General features: G+C 41.9%; 1 protein-coding gene and 1 long non-coding RNA gene across 5 annotated transcripts in view; one reads left to right on the top strand and one right to left on the bottom strand.

The window, feature by feature from the left end:
- Window positions 1-3,907, bottom strand: part of LOC121066390 — a 36,538-nt gene extending 32,631 nt beyond the window's left edge. Inside the window, exon 1 of the long non-coding RNA XR_005817730.1 lies at window positions 3,756-3,907. This is a non-coding gene — a long non-coding RNA (uncharacterized LOC121066390). The remainder of the gene's footprint in view (window positions 1-3,755) is intronic.
- Window positions 3,108-10,300, top strand: NRSN1 (neurensin 1). 4 transcript variants are annotated; one of them, XM_040549857.1, is made up of 3 exons: window positions 3,108-3,250; window positions 7,594-7,791; window positions 8,740-10,300. In XM_040549857.1, exons 2-3 carry the CDS (start codon window positions 7,603-7,605, stop codon window positions 9,136-9,138), a joined length of 588 nt encoding a protein of 195 aa, XP_040405791.1. In that variant the 5' UTR covers window positions 3,108-3,250; window positions 7,594-7,602; the 3' UTR covers window positions 9,139-10,300. The 4 variants fall into 4 exon arrangements, with proteins under 4 accessions (XP_040405791.1, XP_040405790.1, XP_040405789.1 ...); XM_040549856.1 differs by lacking the exon at window positions 3,108-3,250 and adding an exon at window positions 4,043-4,083; XM_040549855.1 differs by lacking the exon at window positions 3,108-3,250 and adding an exon at window positions 4,046-4,375.
- Window positions 10,301-18,100: the final 7,800 nt, after the last annotated feature.

Raw genomic sequence — 18,100 nt, 5'->3', positions numbered from 1 at the left:
AGATAAGCACTACAGACCTGAACTGACCTCTACCTTTTTTGCAACATTCTTCCCCAGTATTTCTGCCCACTTAGAGGTACCATCTAAACAGCAGCAACAGCCCCTTGCAGAGATGCAAAGCCAGAAGGGCAGAACGACAGCTATTAGCTCTTGCTCCACATGGCCCCCATCAGCCACTTCTGCAGCGGAAGGAGCTCTCCCACCTCTCGCCTGCTGTTCCTTTACAGTGAAGAAGGGTGGGATCACCTTTAGATACCTGAGCTGCTCTTTGTGGCTCTGCATGGACAAGTCTCATAAAGCTACCATGATCTATTACTGAAGGCCATCTGAGAGGGAGAGAGGTGTCAAGGAATTCCTTGCACACAGAGTCATGTTGCAGCCAAACATGGAAACCAATTGAGGGTGGATATGGCCAGGACTTGAAGCTCTGGATTCCCCATAAACACCTGGAGGTATCCTTCCCTAAACAGCTCTGTGGAATGAGGATTTGGCCTCTATTCTGGACCTCTTACTTTTTTTTTTTTTTTTTTAATTAACATCGCATCATTTTGCACAAACAGAGACAAATAAAAGAAACAAACAAGAAAAACAACAATTTTTTTTAAACTTCCCAGGTTAACTGAAGTTTTTCCAGAAAGCGGAAGCATTACAGGGCCTTGTTCTCCAGGTGAAAGTGAGCCAGACACTGGGAAAAGAAAGGCAAATGTGCCAATAATGTCACTATCACAGAATTATTCAGGCCAAGGTTTTCTGCAGCACATGAAACTGAAGAACAGTCTCTGGAAGCTTGCCAAGGCTGCTAAGCAAATATGGACAGACATCTGCTACTCAGTGAACATGACCCTCATACCAATTGCAGTATTTTGCTACAAGAGAAACGCATGTTTCCCAGAAGCTGTAATTCCTCCTATTCAGCACAGGCTCCCAGAAGTTAACTAAGCTGTGTTCAGCAAGCTGGCTGTCATGATCACTTCATCCCTCAGCATGGGAGAAGCCTATAAATTCTATGGCAACCAACACCTACAGAAGTTCTTGACAATACAGGACTTTTTCCTCTGAATGTTCGCTATTGTCCATCACATACCTTTAGCACAACCAGTGGAAGCTACAGAAAGCTTCCTTCTCCAGAAGTGAAAGAAATCAAGTTAACAAGTTCTACAGTTTGAGAGACAGAGACATTAAGCTCGCTCTCCACATCATTCCCAGCTAAAATCTTCAGTATAAACATAGTCTAAGTTTTGCGAAAGCTGAAAATTGAGGAAAAACTTAGATTTGGAAATTCTTTCCTATAACAACAGCTCATATCATGAGTCATAGGTATGACTTACATGTGCTAGTATCCTAAAAAAAAATCTTTACATTGATGTTACTAATTTATTGGCTAAATGGGACATTTATACTGCTCTGTTCAACATCTCTCATAACCACGTTCACTTATACTTCAAGCTCAGTTCCAATCTCAGATTGAGTTAATACCCTTCCTAATGAACATCTGTAGCTTCCTCCAAAACCTTCTGCAGACATACCTTCTCCCCTTTCCCTCCTTCATTTATTAGTTTCAGGTGGTGTCCAGCTATAACACAGCCATCTTCCAGCTCAGGTGTGTGTGCTTTGTCCTTGAGAACAGAGATGAGAGCAGTGAACCTAGCAACTTCAACAGCTGCCACTACCTGTTTACCGCGGGTGCTAAGCGCAGGCAGGAAGGGAGGGAACTCAAAGTCCATCAATAGCAAACAATATTGTCCTTTATTGACACAACGCAGCCACGGTTGTATGTCTAAAACCCACCTTCCCCTCCCAGCCAGCCATGGCTGCATCCAGATGTGCACTAAAAGCAACTTCTGAGATTAACAATGGTGAATCTTAAAGTTTGTTAGTTTGGAGTTAACGGGTCGTTTTTAGCTTTACTGAAAATGTCCCTATTGCTACAATGCTAATTTGTCATAGTTTGCTGAGCACATTCCTTCTGTGTAAGAAAACAAAACTGTACCAGTTAACACATGTATTTCATCTTGTAATTATCTCCCTTGTCACTATGTAAATAATCAAAAGCTATGTTTGTGAGTAGAGGACAGCTCACATAGATTAACTACATTTTTTTATAGAATACTTCTACTTGATTTAGCTTGAAGCAGCATTCAATCCTAACAGTGATACTACCTGTAAAAAGAGGTGTTAGCTGTCCTTACAGGACAAACAAACAGAAAATCTGTTCTGATATTCTGTCCTGTTACTCGTTCATTTATGGCTTCACTGGATTTTCTGGATTTTTTTTCACAAATAATTGTCAGTTTACTGCCTTGTTAATTGCCTTGGGCTAGGGTATGCTAATACTACTCACTGATTACTGTACTGCTCTGGAAGGAGCTGTGCTCAGGTTAGGAGAACCATGTTCGTCATTGCTCATTAAATGAAAAGGGCACGTCAGCTTTGCAAGAAGAGGATGGAGCCCACCTAAATGAGCATTTTTTCTTCTGAATGTACTCCCTCACTTGCACTTTTCATAGCTATTCTTAAGATTCCTAGTTTGCAATTGTCCAACATTGCTTTTTGTTTGTTTTTTGTCATCAAGAGCAGTTTGTTTGTTTTAAAGGAGCTTGGACATTATTACTAATTAAACTACCATTAATTTTATTTTCCTCAGATACTATAGTAATTCAATCAAAAAAAAAAAAAAAAAAAAAAACAACTTCTTTTTCCTTCCATTTTTACTACCTCATTTTGCTTTAATGCACTTCCGTATTTCCTGCATGCAGTGACACTCTATTTTTTTGTATGTATTTCAGTGTGGGATATTAAAATGACTCCTTAGCGTTCTTTCCACGTATTTATTTTCCAGGGGAATCGCACGTTGCCTCTTTGCGGGATACACCTTAGTGTCTTGTCATGCCTTCTAACTCTTCCCTCACTCCGTTCCTTACTCCCCCAAACTCCCTGCCTTGCAGACCCTCCTGCTGATCCCACAACCTCTCGTTATCGGGGCAGACCCAAGACATCAACGCCTTGCCCACCGCCACCCGGCTGAAGCCGGGCAGGGCCTCAGGGAGCTCCAGGCTCAGTGGGTGGCCGCCTTCGGCCCCCTCTCCCTGCTGGCCCAGCCCGGCCAGGCCCGGCCGTGGGCGGTGTTGCAGCGCCGAGGCAGGGCGCGGCGGGCGCTGCGCGCTGGGGCCGTGCGGGGCGGCGCCGAGCGGGATGGGGACGGGGCCGGGCCGGGCGAGCCGCAGCTAGCGCCGCCGCGGCGGGAGGACAGGTAAACCCAGCGGAAACGTGGGGCTCGGCCGGGCGGGGGGCGCGGAGCGGGGCCGGCCGTGGGGGGCACCGAGAGCCCCCCAGAGCCTTTCCTCCGAGCCCGCGGCCGGCCGGGGTCCCTCAGCGAGCGGGCAGCGGCGAGGCCGGGGCTGTCGGCGGTGCCCTACTTGGTGCCACCGGGTTCGCGTTGCGGTGATCGCCCCCCGGAGGGCTCTGCCTCCCCGTTAGCGCGGTGAAATGGGGCAGGGAAGGGCATCCGGGGGGCCGTGGGATGCGACTGCGGAGGGGACAGGAGAGGAGAGAGGGGTTTTCTGTCAGGACCCTCCCCCAGAGCCGGGGGTCTGCGTTGGGTGTGCGGGATGCAGAAGTGGCACCCCCGAATTTGCTCTGCCCTCCTCATCCCTTATGGCTTTTAAAATGTGACCGACCCTTCAGTGGGAAGTAATCTGAAGGAGCTGGATAAACGTATCGGGTAATTTTTCATGGATCATGCTCATCTTTTTTACCTGCCTGCTCGCCAGTCCGGTTACATCTCTGTAGATCGGTGGGGAATAGTAAAGCTCAACGTAAACAGGACAGCTTTTGCCATGGAAACAAAAGTTGCTAGGGGATGGGTTGCTGCTACGCAGTGGCGTGCGCTGAAGCTGCGGTCATCTATCCCGCATGTTCCTAGACATCTTGGGTTTAGACGCTGAAAATCCTGTAAAGATAAATGACTTCCTGCAGCCTGGGTGCGTGTTCTGGGCTCGTGGTTAATGCAGATTTGAGTAACAGTCAGTCTTTCTTTCCAGCAAGTTTCCCAACATCTCAGCGTTTAGTTTCTCATCCATGAAGGTGAGACATGCAAATAGACATCAACACTCAAGAGGACATACCTACTGCAGCACTTATTCACCCACTGTAAATCGATGCGGGCACTAACATTTATGTAAAGCTGCTTTTTCCGACCATGCTCTGACTGTTTCACTTCCTCTGCCTCATCAGTACATAGCAAGAACATAATGTTTACACTGCAGCTGAGAAAAGAGACCATCTTAGGCCAAATTACCAGACTGCTTCAGTGAGTCATATAGGGCTGGGAAGCCTTCTCTTTCCTCCTCTCTAAGGGATGAGATTTTTCCAAAAGGTAGGAGATTATGTTCAGACTCTTCCATTTATGATAAGTAAAGAAAAGATGCAGTAGCACTCATATTATGCAGCGCTTGAAAAGGACTAATGATGTTGACTAGATATAGGCAAGTTTTTTTTTCCATTTTAAAAGGTCATAGTACTTGATGTTGTCACAGCTCTTTCAGACAAAATATCATTTTCTTTTGCTAGTATTCAACCTCCCAAGCTCTTATTTATCATTCTGCTCGTATGCCTGACCAAAAGTGCCTATTAGCATTTTAGATTGCTACAGAAAAAGAATCTGTGTAAGATAAGTGATTACGGGTTATGGGGTTCTTGCAGGTAATTCATCATTAGAAACACCAATCCCCCCTATATCTTTCTCAACAGATAAACGTACAGACAGTGCAGTGAATTCAAGAAAAATATATTTGTACAGGTTTCTGTCACATTGCATTGAATCAGCAACTTTAGTTTACTACAGTTACATTAATTTAAGAAAATCCAAATTCATCAACGTGTGTTGCACCTTCTTTCCAGAATTCTGGAAGGAAAAAAGTGTTCTAAAATTGTTTCCTGGTGGCAGCTGGGTCTGGTACTTCCCTGCCTTGACCTTGTCAAGTCAATTACATCCAGGAAAAGTGCCTCCTATTCTGCTCATTGTGTGACACTAAATACGCTCACCTGAGTACATTAAATTGGCAAAAAGCTGCATGTAATTTAAGGAGGTAGCTTTAATATGAGAATAAAGATCAGAGTAAGGACCTGAGAGTATGATTCTTTGCAAAGCTTTGGTTGACCTCTTTATTTTCTTGTCTTTGTGATGTGGGAGATGCAGTGCTTGCTTTCCAATAACCAAAGGCAGGTTCAGGTATATGGGCGTAACCTCTTCCTACGTGATATTGAGGTATAGGCTGCATGAGTCTGTGTGTGACAGTTGAGGTGGTTATGGTAAAATACACCGTGGCTTTGTTGTGATGTGCAGTCCTACACTGAGATTAGGTACAGTGCTTTCTGGTTCTAGGTTCAGCACCAGTTTAGGATGATTTTTGGCAAATGGTATATGTAACTCCCCTCATTCTTTGAATGGGCACAGATAGTGGGTACGTGACAACTAAGATGACTTTTTACTGTCTGGGAAGTGTTTAGGAGTTAACTAGGAGTTCAGAACACTTTTTCTAGGTTAAGCCACTTCTCATTTTTACTGAATATCGTTTGTTACTTTTCCTTTGAATGGTGAAGTTTTCTATGACTTCTCATGGAAACACTCAAAACATACTTTGCTATCTCTTGTCAACTTGTAGAACTCTGCATATAGATGATCTTGCCATGCTCTCCTTTTACCCTGAGGTATTCTCTCTTTTTTTTTTTTTTTAATCTGTATTGGGTAGACAGAGCTCTCTTCATTGCTTGTCCTGTGGAAAATGGCAGCTAGCTAGCTATTGAAGAAATAGTGGCAGTGAAACAAGAGGACTTTTTCCTTTCTTTTTGGTCAAGGAATAAACAGAAGGAGAAACTCCCAAGGGAAACAAAAAGACCACCTTTGTAAAAGAACAAGCAGACTTGAAAAGCAGAATAATTTCCAGGGTTTCCCCATAAGGGTTCAGATTATATGCACATGACAATGTCATGCGTATCCATGTTGCTATTTTGTTGTTGTTCTATCAAAAAGAGCGATGGATCAGCAATTTTGAGCATTGAAAAAAGTTTTTTCAAGCTCTTTTATCAATGTCATCTTTGCCATAACTTCTCTGAAAGCCTTGAAACTTTGCCTTGAAACGCAGTAGAGAAACTTGCAATCATAGGATGTTGAGATCATGAAATCCCAAACTAAATACATATTAAATATACAAAGTAAATAAAAGCCAAGATGGTTAACAATAAAGAGGAAACAGCGAAGCCCTTTCTTACTGGGCCAAGAATGCAACCAAATTCCAAAAACTTAAAAGGCCATCATCATATCAGTGCTGATTTCAGAACCAGCCAAGAGCTTCAGCTGGTTGCCGTTACCTGTTAGCACATTCTGGCTTCTGCTGAAATTAAATGCAGCAGTGTCTATTTTTTTCCCTTGCATAAACAGGTATTTCGTACCCAGCAGGATCAGACATTATTGAAGGGCAAAGGGACTGCAAGGCTGTAAAACAGAGGTCCTAGCTGCAATGAGCACATCAAACCTTCCTTCCTTCCCTCCCTCCCTCCAAGTAAAATTGCGGTGGCTGTGGCAATCAGGTGAACCCACTGAAGCTGTTTGAAGTTGATAAATTGAGTTGTGACATTCAGATTTGGGTATGAATTAGTAGTTCCCTTTGGACTAAGACTTTTTGAACTCATTAAAGAGAAGCCATTCAGCTTAAATAATACTGACCTATTGCTCAAGTTTTTGAGGGGCTGGTATTACTTTAATGAATTCGCTAGCATCATACCTGTGCAAGTTCAGACCTGCATAGTTAAATACTAATTTTCTAAGTTAGGATAACTTCAGTGAAGTGGAAAAAACGGGGAATTTTGTTAGCAGTTTCCATAGCAGGCAAAATTCTTATTTCATTAAAGTCAGCAGGAGCTTGGGTATTGAATTCTCCAAGGGAGCAGTGATTTGCCATAAGTTCCGTATTTGCATTTCATTCTTAGGTGAGCACATCAGTGCCGTTGTGCCATTCCATCTTTTTCATTTTCAACTATCTGTATTTAAGTGCAGGATATGTAGAGTTTCAATCTGGTTGGGACTTACTTTGCCTGCGTTTCTTACGGCTATGAATGTTACGTCAGCACATAGTCTTAAAGTTCAAAAGCTCAGGTGAAAACATATTTAAAAAAACAAAATAATAACAAAAAAAAAAACATCCAGCAGTTTGAAAGTTTATAAGGTTGCAAACTCTAGTGAACTGATAGAACTAGAGTCTGCCTCAGAGGCAGTTTGAGCCCTTAAGGGATGATGGCTTTTGTTACCTGACATCTGCTTTTTTTCCATCTCCACAGAAACCCAGTAGCACGCTAGTGTGAAGGATGGGGACCAAGCACCCTACATATGGGAGGGGGTGTTCATGCAGCGTCTTTAGGCTGTGCTGCACCAAAATGCTCAGTGCCCTGGGTTTGCTTCAGCTGAGTCATTGCACACATTACCAGGCTCATTATGAAGGCTGTTTTTCTTCATGTCACCTGGAGCGTGTGTAGCTAGCTTTCATCTCCTGCCACGTCAATAATTAGATCTGCTTTGCATGAAACCTCTCATTGCAGGTCGGAAGGATGAGCTCCTATGCTGACATCTGCGGGACCAAGCACACGCAGGGCAGCACCGAGGGAGGTTACCAACGCTATGGAGTTCGGTCCTACCTGCATCAGTTTTATGAGGACTGCACAGCTTCAATATGGGAGTATGAGGATGATTTTCAGATCCAGAGATCGCCTAGCAGGTGGAGCTCTACGTTCTGGAAGGTACTACCCATTGCTGGGTACTGGAGAGAGAAACTCCTATGTCGAGATATTCACATGTAACTAATGATCTTAGGGATTCAGTTGCTCAGGTTTCACTGAGATGACTGAATAACCATCTGTCTTAACACAAAAGTGTGTGGGTTTTGTTTGTTAGTTTTTATTTTTTTTTAAACCAAGATACATCAGGTTCCAGGGGAGTTCTGGGGTTTTTGGATCCTCTAGCTTCTCTGTCGTAGGGAGCCACATCACTGAAACCTCAAAGTCTTGTTATGGGCAGGGTTTTCCAAATTCAAGAGCTTAATAGTCCTGTAAGATAATTACAAATGGCAATGGTAGGTTAACAGTGGAACCATGTGACCTGGGGATTAAGAACAACAGTAAGATCTCCATTCATATCAGGGAACTTCAGAGAATCTGAGAATACCAGAGGTTGGAAGGGGGCCGTGGAGGTCATCTAATCCAAACCTTCTGCTCTGATGGTAGCCCATCCTGTGTCAATCAAATTTTGCACTAATGGGAATTGTGCTAGGAGTATGCTGTGAACTCTTCATGGCAAGTGGTGGATATGACACAGACTATCATCGGGGCCTGAACAGTTGCTGCTAAGCACCACCTAAAGCTAAAGAAATAATCAGTCACACAGTACTGGGGTTAAACTGTGATCCTTTCTGTGACTGGCCATTTGGGTGTGAGGTGCTATGTAGAAGTATAGATGTGTATTCTGGTGTTTCCAGAAATGTCAATATCGAATTATATACGAGTTGTAAAAAGATAGTTCCTCTGTATATTCTAGTTGTAGTAGAGCCACCCAAAAGGAAAACATCAGCCTTCGCTTACAACAAAAAAAAGTATCTGCAAGGCACTGTAAAAGATAAATGTTCTCTAGAACCGCTTACTGACAGAAAACTAGAAGGCCATATTCATTGTTTAATTTTCTTTGTTTTCCAGGTCGGACTCATCTCTGGGACGGGTTTTATGCTGATAGGTTTAACGGTTCTTGTAGTGGGTTTTCTTGTGCCACCGAAAATTGAAGCTCTTGGGAAAGATGATTTTGTTGTGGTGGATACTCGTGCCATTCAGTTTAATGGGTCCCTTGATATATGCAAGCTGGCAGGAGCGATCTTGTTTTGCATTGGAGGGACCGCCATGTCAGCATGTCTGTTGATGTCTGCTTTTGCTAAAAGTTACTCCAAAGAAGAAAAGTACCTCCAGCAAAGATTTAAAGAAAGAATAGCAGATGTAAAAGCCCATGCAACCCCAGTCACAAAAGCGCCAGCACCCGGAGAATCAAAGATACCTGTCACTTTGTCCAAAGTTCAAAATGTCCAACCTTTACCTGAAACCTGACCCTTTGGTTTTGTTTCTCACTTGTAGATCACTTTACTGGAAAATATCAGCTGTTGTTGGCATACGTGCTAGTCAATTACAACATCAAGTGCTCTGCTATACAAATTCACAGCTGATTGGGAAGCTGTTCCAGTGCAAATTTAGGATTGGGAGAAGTGAAATTATGTGATTAGACCTGTGACCAATATATGCAGTGTATTCAAACATTTTAATCTGTGTTGAACCAGTAAGTCCTTGCAACAATGATTAGGTGTCTAGCTTACCAGATTGCATCCCTAGAAAATACAAGGTGCATTTATGACAGCTGTACCAGGAATACCTTACATTGCACTGTTTAAAGTTTAGATGAGTTGGTGTTTTGTTTTTTCTTGTCTTTAAAATACTCTTTACTCTGCCTGGTTCTGCTGTCCAGGGTGCCAAGGTTCTGCCCTTGTAATGTGCACTTGTCCTCCTATCACATGCTACAGTCCTCATCGAAGTAATAATGCACAAGTAAAACATACATGACATTGGAGTGCCCTTAGTTTGATCCTGGCACACTTCACTTCCCAGTAAGGTTACTTTCTGGGAAAGGCAAATTATACTTGTTCCAGAGTTACAACTAGCCTGTGCAGAACTGCCACTTTTCTCTTAATTATTGTCATAGTAATAAAAAAAAAAAAAAAAAAAAAAGATAAGGAATTCATATGAAAGGAGGAACATCGTACTTGTCTATCTTTGGTTTGAAATTGTTTCTACTGTTATGTTGTATTATGGTTGAAACACATACAGATTGTTTTAGTTTTGGCTGGGTATGGATTACTAGGTGCGGTTTGACATGCCCAGGCCCCGTTTTCTGTCAGTACGTTAATGCCATGTTAGATGACTTTAACATACTTATATAAAGACATTTTGAAATGCTGTTTATATTTTTATAGATGATAGAAAAGTTATGCTTACCAGATAAGTTTGTGTAAATGCTTTCCTGAAGACTTATACTTTCATTGAAGACCCTTGATTATTTTCTCACCTGGGGCAATTATTTCACTGTCTTAATCTATGGATTTAAATTAAACTGTTTAAAGGAGGATGTGACATTTGTATTCTCTGACAATATGTGCCACCTTATAGTTCTGTCTATTTTTTGAATGGATTGAATAAAATTCTAGGCGTGAGCCAATCATGAAATGTGTGAAAAATCTCTTTCTAGTCGGACAAGTTTCTCTATAAATCTAATATTTCACTTGGAAAGGAGAAATTGGCAGTCAAAACTCAAATGCAGTCTGCATTTCAGCTTTCTTATATGAGGAAATCACTTTGGTGCTGAATCAAAAAGTTCCGACGTGGTAATGCCAGGTATGTTGTAACAGCTATGCTCCTGTCCTTGATGATAAAACATGTCATGTTCCATTATTCAGTTCAGACTTTCATAGCATACATAAACCTGAATACATGTGTAGGGAACTTTCAGCTTAATCTGTAGTAATTACCACGGCTAACAATAGCATCAGAAGTAAAATTTTCCTCTGAAAGAAATGAAAACTGCCTATCTAAGCAATGCAAGTGCAGTCTCCAAATGTTAGCACTAAAAAGATGCACAACTAAGAGCTTGTCACAAGCACATAATTGCATAGAATGAAATGAAGTAGGTTTTGGTGCCGCTGACAGTTTATTGGCGCCCATATATTACAAGTGCAAAAGCACATTGGACCCAGTGCTTAAATACAAGATTGTAATCTCAGGGTAGAAGCAGATGAAAATAGTGCTAAAGAGGAGGAAAGTGATAAGATGAGGAGCTGTGTATTATTTAAAAGGAAAGCCAGCAAGAATTTCATTATCAGGGATGAGCAGTAGTGATTACTTATGAGTGGTACATGGAAAAGAGCCATTGCCACTGCTGTTTGTTAGTTACTCCAGGTGGAGAGAGTCCTTATCAGTTTCTTTTCAAGCTAAGAAGAATTTTGTTTACTACTACTTGCTTTCACTGCTGTTGGGTTATCAGTATGTGGGCAGCAGAGAGTCAAGCTGTCCTGACCTTTTCAATGCAGTTTTTAATTAAAAATTGTGCATGGAGGAGATGTGACATTTTAAGTTTTACAGTGAAGTTCACTGAAGGAGATTAGAATGATAGCTCCTGTAGCTATTACTGAGTGCATCTCTCCATGTACATTTCATTAACGCTGTACTGGAAGTTGGGCTGAAAATCCAGTTGAAAAAGAAAGCATGGGTTGGGCTTGTTTACCCGAAGTAGCTATATGGGAATACAGTTCTCCTTTAAACACACTCCACACACAAATACATACAAGTGTTGCTAAATTTTTGTCCATAGGAAAGATGACCTGACAGTGAATGGAGCTGAAACAGCCAACAGGCGTTTGGTCCCACGGTGCATCGCTCCTGCAGAACTGAACATCTTTGACATTGTGAGAAAGGATGAGTCATGCACGGCATTACTCAGGTGTTAAGAAAAAGAAAAACCCTCAAGGATCTTACTGAAGCTTGCTGGGATAGGAAATGTGTCAGGGATTTAGCAGCAGCCAAGCTGCTGACGCTGTAACAGCTAACGGTGCCACACACATTTCGTCTTGTTAAACCCTTGTTTCAGTTGATTAGAGATTTTCCAGCAAATTTTTTGACACCTCTGAAGGCTGAAATCCTTCACAACAGAGTTTCTGTTCCACGCAGGGCTTTTATGGAAATACTGAGCATAAAATTATTTTATGTTAAGAAGTCATACACCAGAAAGTTTAAGGCACATTAGAAAAGTTTTTGAGATTTGATTCCTTGTAATGTTTTAGCACCTTCGGCCTTTGGCACAGGAACTGAAGTGTCAGCAAAAGAGCAGTGGTGATGTGCTTCGTGTTATTCCCACAGAAAATGCTGGTGATACTTCCTCCAGGTGGGGAGCAATGAAGGGCAGCCTAGCTCTCTGGGAACTTTCCAGTGAGGCTGAGGACAGTCTGTCCTTGCTCATATCTTTTCCCTGCCATATATATTTTCCCTTTTCCCATGTCCACTGAATCACAGAGCATGCACTCCACTCCAGGACTGCCTTGGACTTCACCTCCTGACATTGGTTGCCGTCACTTTTCCAAAGGACATATTACTGGATTAACTAGTGCAAATAAATCACGGCTTGAACAGCAGAGACCTTTTTTTCCCCGCCCACTGACCTCCTGCTAAACAGGTTTCTGTCAGTTTCTTCATGCTCACCCTATTTCTAGCCCTTCTAGCCTTATTTGGCTTAAAATTATAATGAATGCCCTTTTAGCCCAACACCATTTTCTTTGCAATTGTGGTGAAGGAAATCACATTTTGCAGCCTGACTGGTAATCAGTGACTTAATTTTGATTAATACATGCTCTCCCGATCGTTAGGTCTTCATCCTCTACTACACTGTGCAAAAGCTCCTCTTCACATCTGTTCTTTCCTCCCCGCTCCAGGCTGCCTTGACCCCTCTATTTTCCATTTGTTCCCAATGCAGTGAATCACAAGCTAAGGCAGAGAAGCAGAAGTGTTCTCTCCTCCTGAGCTGCCTATAAGCACATTTAATTCTCCAGTTTCTGCTACAGCCTCTGCCTGCCATTTCCAAGTATGAGGTTTGCAATTATGCACAAGTGCAAGCAAACAGCTCTTCATGAGAGCAGCAGCAGCATCCCGACCAGCAGCCAGAGGAGAGAGAGGCTTGGCAGGGGGAGAGCAGCACACAGAGCCTGCACTCTGGGGTGGGGCTGCTCAGCCCCCCCAGGTATCTGAAAGCCCTTGGAGACAGCAAAAGACTGCAAGAGCCAAAGTTGGATGCACTTTGTCGGTGGCCTTCTATCAAAGGGCTAAAATAAAGGAATTAGCACTTGAGCTCACTCAGCACTGACTGGTGATCCTGCCATTACACAGCGGGCTGCTCTCTAAGCTCACACACTGCCCAACAGGGTTAGCAAGACAACACGATGCTCCTTGAATGGGCTCTGGAGGCACAAACTTGCCCCCTCCTCATCCCACCACTCCCACTGCTCTCTTAGCGGTGTTTTTAGTGGCATTTTTAGGGAGCATTAAACTGCTCCAGCTGCTTGGGGTTAATGTCCACACATCATTACAGAAATGGCATATGGGTTTTGCCAGGTCATCCCCACAGCATAGTTAGCCCCCAGGGAGCATCATCACATACGAGGAGACCCATGTAGCATCCTCCTATTTCTAGTATTTAGGTACTCTGTGTGCTCCTTATGGAGCCTTCTGATGCCTGGGCAAACAATCCACCCACACCCTCATTTTCCTCAGCTCTTATCTGGACACAAGGCAGACCACACAGCATGTGTTTCCTGTATTAGTTCACTTGATGTACATTAAGCAGGGCAAAGCTCAGTTTTGCTCTCAGATAATTTACAGAGGGACTGTTATGAAAATAATCTCTGCATATTAACAATAAGTCAGGCAAACATTTCTCATGGCCATGCAAACAGAAGAAACAGCAAGCAAGTAACTGGCTTTATTGTTTTGTCTAATCATTTGCAGCTGGTTTTCAAAAGCCTACTTTTTCCATTATTTACCATTTATGGGTTTTTGCAAATAAAGATGGAAGATCATTTTTAAACACTCCTAATAAGCCAGTCAATTTAACGGTACACCAGATATGCTGCTCCAGTAATCACTTGCAACTTCAGGCTGATGTCTAGCTAAAGACAGCCTCCAGTCTAAGGCTATGAGGATGAAATGGAGCGAACCCTTTCTGGAGCATCATTATTTCTCCATGCCTGCTTTGATAACGACTTCAGCACCTGCTGCCCTTTCTCTCCTTGCCTTCTTCAGCAGCCTCATGCCCTGACATTTCTTTCCTAAGCCCTGCATCTATTTACAGCCACAGCAGCATGGCTGTGGAAGAGATGTCCTTGAGGATGAAATCGCCAGCCAGAAGCACCCAAGAGGTTTCACTACCTTAAATTCCTTGTCCTGGGATAAGCCATGTGGTCAGCAGACTTTTAACAATGAACCCTTTGGTCACCTTGAACTAGGCCTTGTGTTTCATGAAAGAGAAATAGTCTTCGCTCATTTCCCCTTCTCTATGGATAGAGACTACTTTTGTCCAATGGGCACAAATCCTAGACCTTGGGTAACCAAGTTAATTCCTGTTTCTTGCTAACTCTAAGGGAGCAACAAGAGAATGGCAGAGGAAGGTGCAAAGCTCAGTTTTTTCCTAGGACACTCACTTTGCACCAACAATCCCTAACCCACAAATAATGTAGAGCACAGGCACTATTTTTGGAAAGATGATTTCTCACAGCCAAAGTGGAAGAAACAAATGCAGCAGAGAAACAGAGGGATGGTGTGTGGTAATGAAACCGTGACCCATAGCAGGAGAGGAAACAAGGTTAACTTCTGCGTGAGGATACCAGCCTGGGCATCTGGAGCGCATTATGACTGCTCATCTCTAACACCAACATTTCATCACTGGGGCAGAGGAAATTTAAATCAGCTCTCAAGTGAAATCAGCAGTCCTTCCCTACTGAGACAAGCAGAAAAATCTGCATATCAGTGAATGCTGAGGCCTGAATATATTTTCTTTCCTCAAGAGCAGGAGAAAAAAGCAACGGCACATGAAAGCGTCAAAGAGATAGGACCCATTTCCTAGGTGTCCCAGAGAGTCCCACCAGGATTATCTCCGGCTGAGCAACAGCAGCTCCCCTCCAGCCAGCTCAGCTGCAACTGAGCAAGAGGGAACCTCAGCCCCTCTGATCAATTCACCTGGGATGGAAGGTGAACCAAGATGAGGATGAGGGCTCAGATGGCCACCACTACTCCACAACATATACAGCTACTTCTTCTTCCTTGGAAGGGAGAGAAATAAGGCTGACTGTGACTCGCTGTGACAAAGCGAGTGGTGATGGCTGAGCTGCCAGTGTCAAACTTGACCCCTCGCTCCTGCTAGCCACGTTTGTCTCATCAAAATTTTATCTGGTAAGCAGCTGGGCCAGCTACCAGTACTCACCAGGCATAGTCACAGTGTGGGCGAGTCTTGCTCAGCTACAGGAGAAAGGGGAGGTTGGGAGCAGTCAGGAGGTCTTAATGACTAGTTTCTGTAAGAATAACCTCTTAAGTAAGATCCTTTAAGATTATGCCTTTTTTTTTTTTTCCAACATCTTGACAGGATCTATCCTACTAGATAATGCATTGGATTTGGAGTCAGAGCAATGCTTTTTCATTCTGCAGAGTTAAACAGTTTTTGAAGGACAGAGAAACTCAAATGTTTTCACATTTGAAAGCTGAACTGTTTTTTTCTAGTTTTTGATGTAGACAGGATGGGTAAGAAGAGAGAAGTGGCCCTAAGGTTGCAAGATTTGAAAGCAATGCAGTGAGTCTTAACAAATACAGTTTCCCTTTAAATTTTCTTACAAAACCTTTTGTTCAAAGTCTCAACACACTCTCCCACCATTGGGAGGGTGTTTTTTTACTCTGAATGGTGAGGCTTGAAGTGCTTTAGATTTAGGGTCACAATTCAGGTGAGGGGCTGATGGTGGGGCGGGGAGGGACCATTTGTCATTTACAGCAAGAGCACTGATTTGATCTGTAACTCCTGCATTAATTCTGTATCTCTTTATGCACACAGCCTCCTTGATGAAACTCTTCACTCAGTTACAGCCTCCACAGCTGTGATGCCCGGAGGTCACTCCACTGACTTCAGAAACATTCAGGTTCATGGTGCTAGGCTGCGCCTCTGTATTTGGTGCCTTCCATAGCTGCCACAATCAAGTATCCAGCAGTCAGTTTCTAATTCTTTTTTTTCACACTTCTTTTTTTAGTAGGCCTCATGTACCCAATGCTCCTTTGTGAAGAGGCTGAAGGAGAAAACTCCAAACCAAAAGTACCACTACAAAGAAAAATACACAACTCTCTTTATAGTTATGTGCTTTCTGTTAATAACAGTATTCTGCCATTTTACAGTACAGGTTTTAATTTATACACAACCTTTGCAAGCTATACTTTATTTCACACTTGCTTAAAAAAAAAAAAAACTGACTTTGTGGCAAAGGGTTATGCTATTTTAGTTATGCTAAATAGCACATTATGCTATTTAAGCAGGACTGCCTCTTGCAAGTACCAACCAAAGTTTCTCTTTCCTGTGAAAGTCAGCTGCTTGAAATTAAGACATGAAGGGGAAGTATTTTTAAGTGGATCCCAAGTGGACTTTATTCTTCAACAACACCTAATTTTAGGCTAATTCTTAAGCTGCTTGCTGAACCAGACAGTCCATTACAGGTGACTCAGCCAGGATCTCAGTTATTTCGTACCATACTCTGGAGGGCAATTTTTCTCCAGTCTCAAACTGGACAGCCTAGAGAAACTGGGCTAGTATACTAGTATAACCACTGAGGCTGAATGTGTTGAATTAGGTGGTTTAATTATCTGGCTGGTGCTTTTTGCACACCTGGAAGTCTGGAGCAGAGCAGGGCCATTCTCCTGGAAATCACTCGTGTTAGGAATGGGGTGTTCAGGAGAGGAATTTAGACTTGAACTTTTTTTTTTTTAATTATTTTCTTATGTTTATGTTTTGTTTTTGGAGCCTGGAAAATAGCTGTAGATGACTGCAAGGAAAACATGAACATTTGAAAGCATTCATAGTAACTGCACAGGTTGCTGGATGTCTGCCTACTGTTAAAAGGTATCCCATTGCTTAAAATAGAAGTTACCTATGCAGCAGCCTAGTACTAAAGAATTTTGAATGCTGTGCTGTTACATTCTGTAGTAAAGATTTCTATTTTCTTCCTTGAATCTTCCAGCTCCTTTCCAATTCCTTATGACTCGCCTAGCTCCCAGGGAGTTTTAGGCTGCTATTTCCATTTTACTTCAGGGCGTCAAGTATTCTGAAACCTGTCTCAGCAAAGAACCAAAGTACACACTTTTAAAAAATATCACCCTTTTATAAAGGTTGCTAGATCTACTGATATTTTTCTTGTATAAGTATAGGAAATTTCAGCTACAATCAATAGTATTTTTCCCCACTGCTAGGTTATTGTTTATGCAAATTATTTGTGTGTGCAGTATGCGTGAGCACACAAAAATGCACTCAGTTACTATGCTCATACACACTCCTTTAAGTTAATGCATGCAAATATGTGCATACAGAATAATCTAAGTACATTCGATGGCTTCAATGTCTATTGCCATGTCTAAAGCAATTTCTTTGATTAAAATTTAGATTGAAGACTATCAGCCACCCAAAACAATACGTCCTTGAGTTGCATCTCATTAAATCATTCTGATTGTTACCATTTAATAAATATATTCTTCCTAAAGATACTTCATTTTGTACTTACATTTATTATCTAATACTTTAATGTACCTTTGAGATAATCAATCAAAATACCCAAGAAATGTGCTTTTTTTCAGGATTTTCAAATAACCCAAATAGTTGCATTTATTATTTTTTTCTTCTGTGTGCAGATTTATTTAGCTTTACTTTAGATGAGACTGAGGGAGGAACACGTTTTCCTTATTTTCACCCATTTCTTTCCAGAAATTAACTTTATTTTGGCTCTGACATGTTAGAGCACTGAAGCATTAAATAAAATGTAATGAAAACTGCAGCCTTATGGGATTTAAGTATATGCTTTAGTGCTTTGCTGAAAATTAGGAATTAATTCTTAGATTTGTAGACTATATGATAGCCAAATTGTCAGCATATTTTCTTTCGCAGTTGTAATACCATAACTAACAAATCTTATTTATTTATTTATTTATTTAAGTTCTAGGTATGGAAGTATCCTAACAGCTAAAAATACCACCAGATTTATAAATAATATCACTCATCCAAACATAGACTTAATGTCAAACTGGTCTTGATATGAAACAAAAACAGGAGTGTTCGTATGCTAGTTTTTTTAATAGCAAATTGTTTTTAAAAATAACGTCAAAACAAGAAAACAATTCTTAAAAAAAACAAAAAAGGAAAGAAATGTTAGAAGCTTAATAAAATAACATTATATAAGCT

The sequence above is a fragment of the Cygnus olor genome, chromosome 2 (assembly GCF_009769625.2).
Source record: "Cygnus olor isolate bCygOlo1 chromosome 2, bCygOlo1.pri.v2, whole genome shotgun sequence".
Lineage (NCBI taxonomy): Eukaryota > Metazoa > Chordata > Aves > Anseriformes > Anatidae > Cygnus > Cygnus olor.
This window is presented reverse-complemented; position numbering and strand designations above follow the sequence as displayed.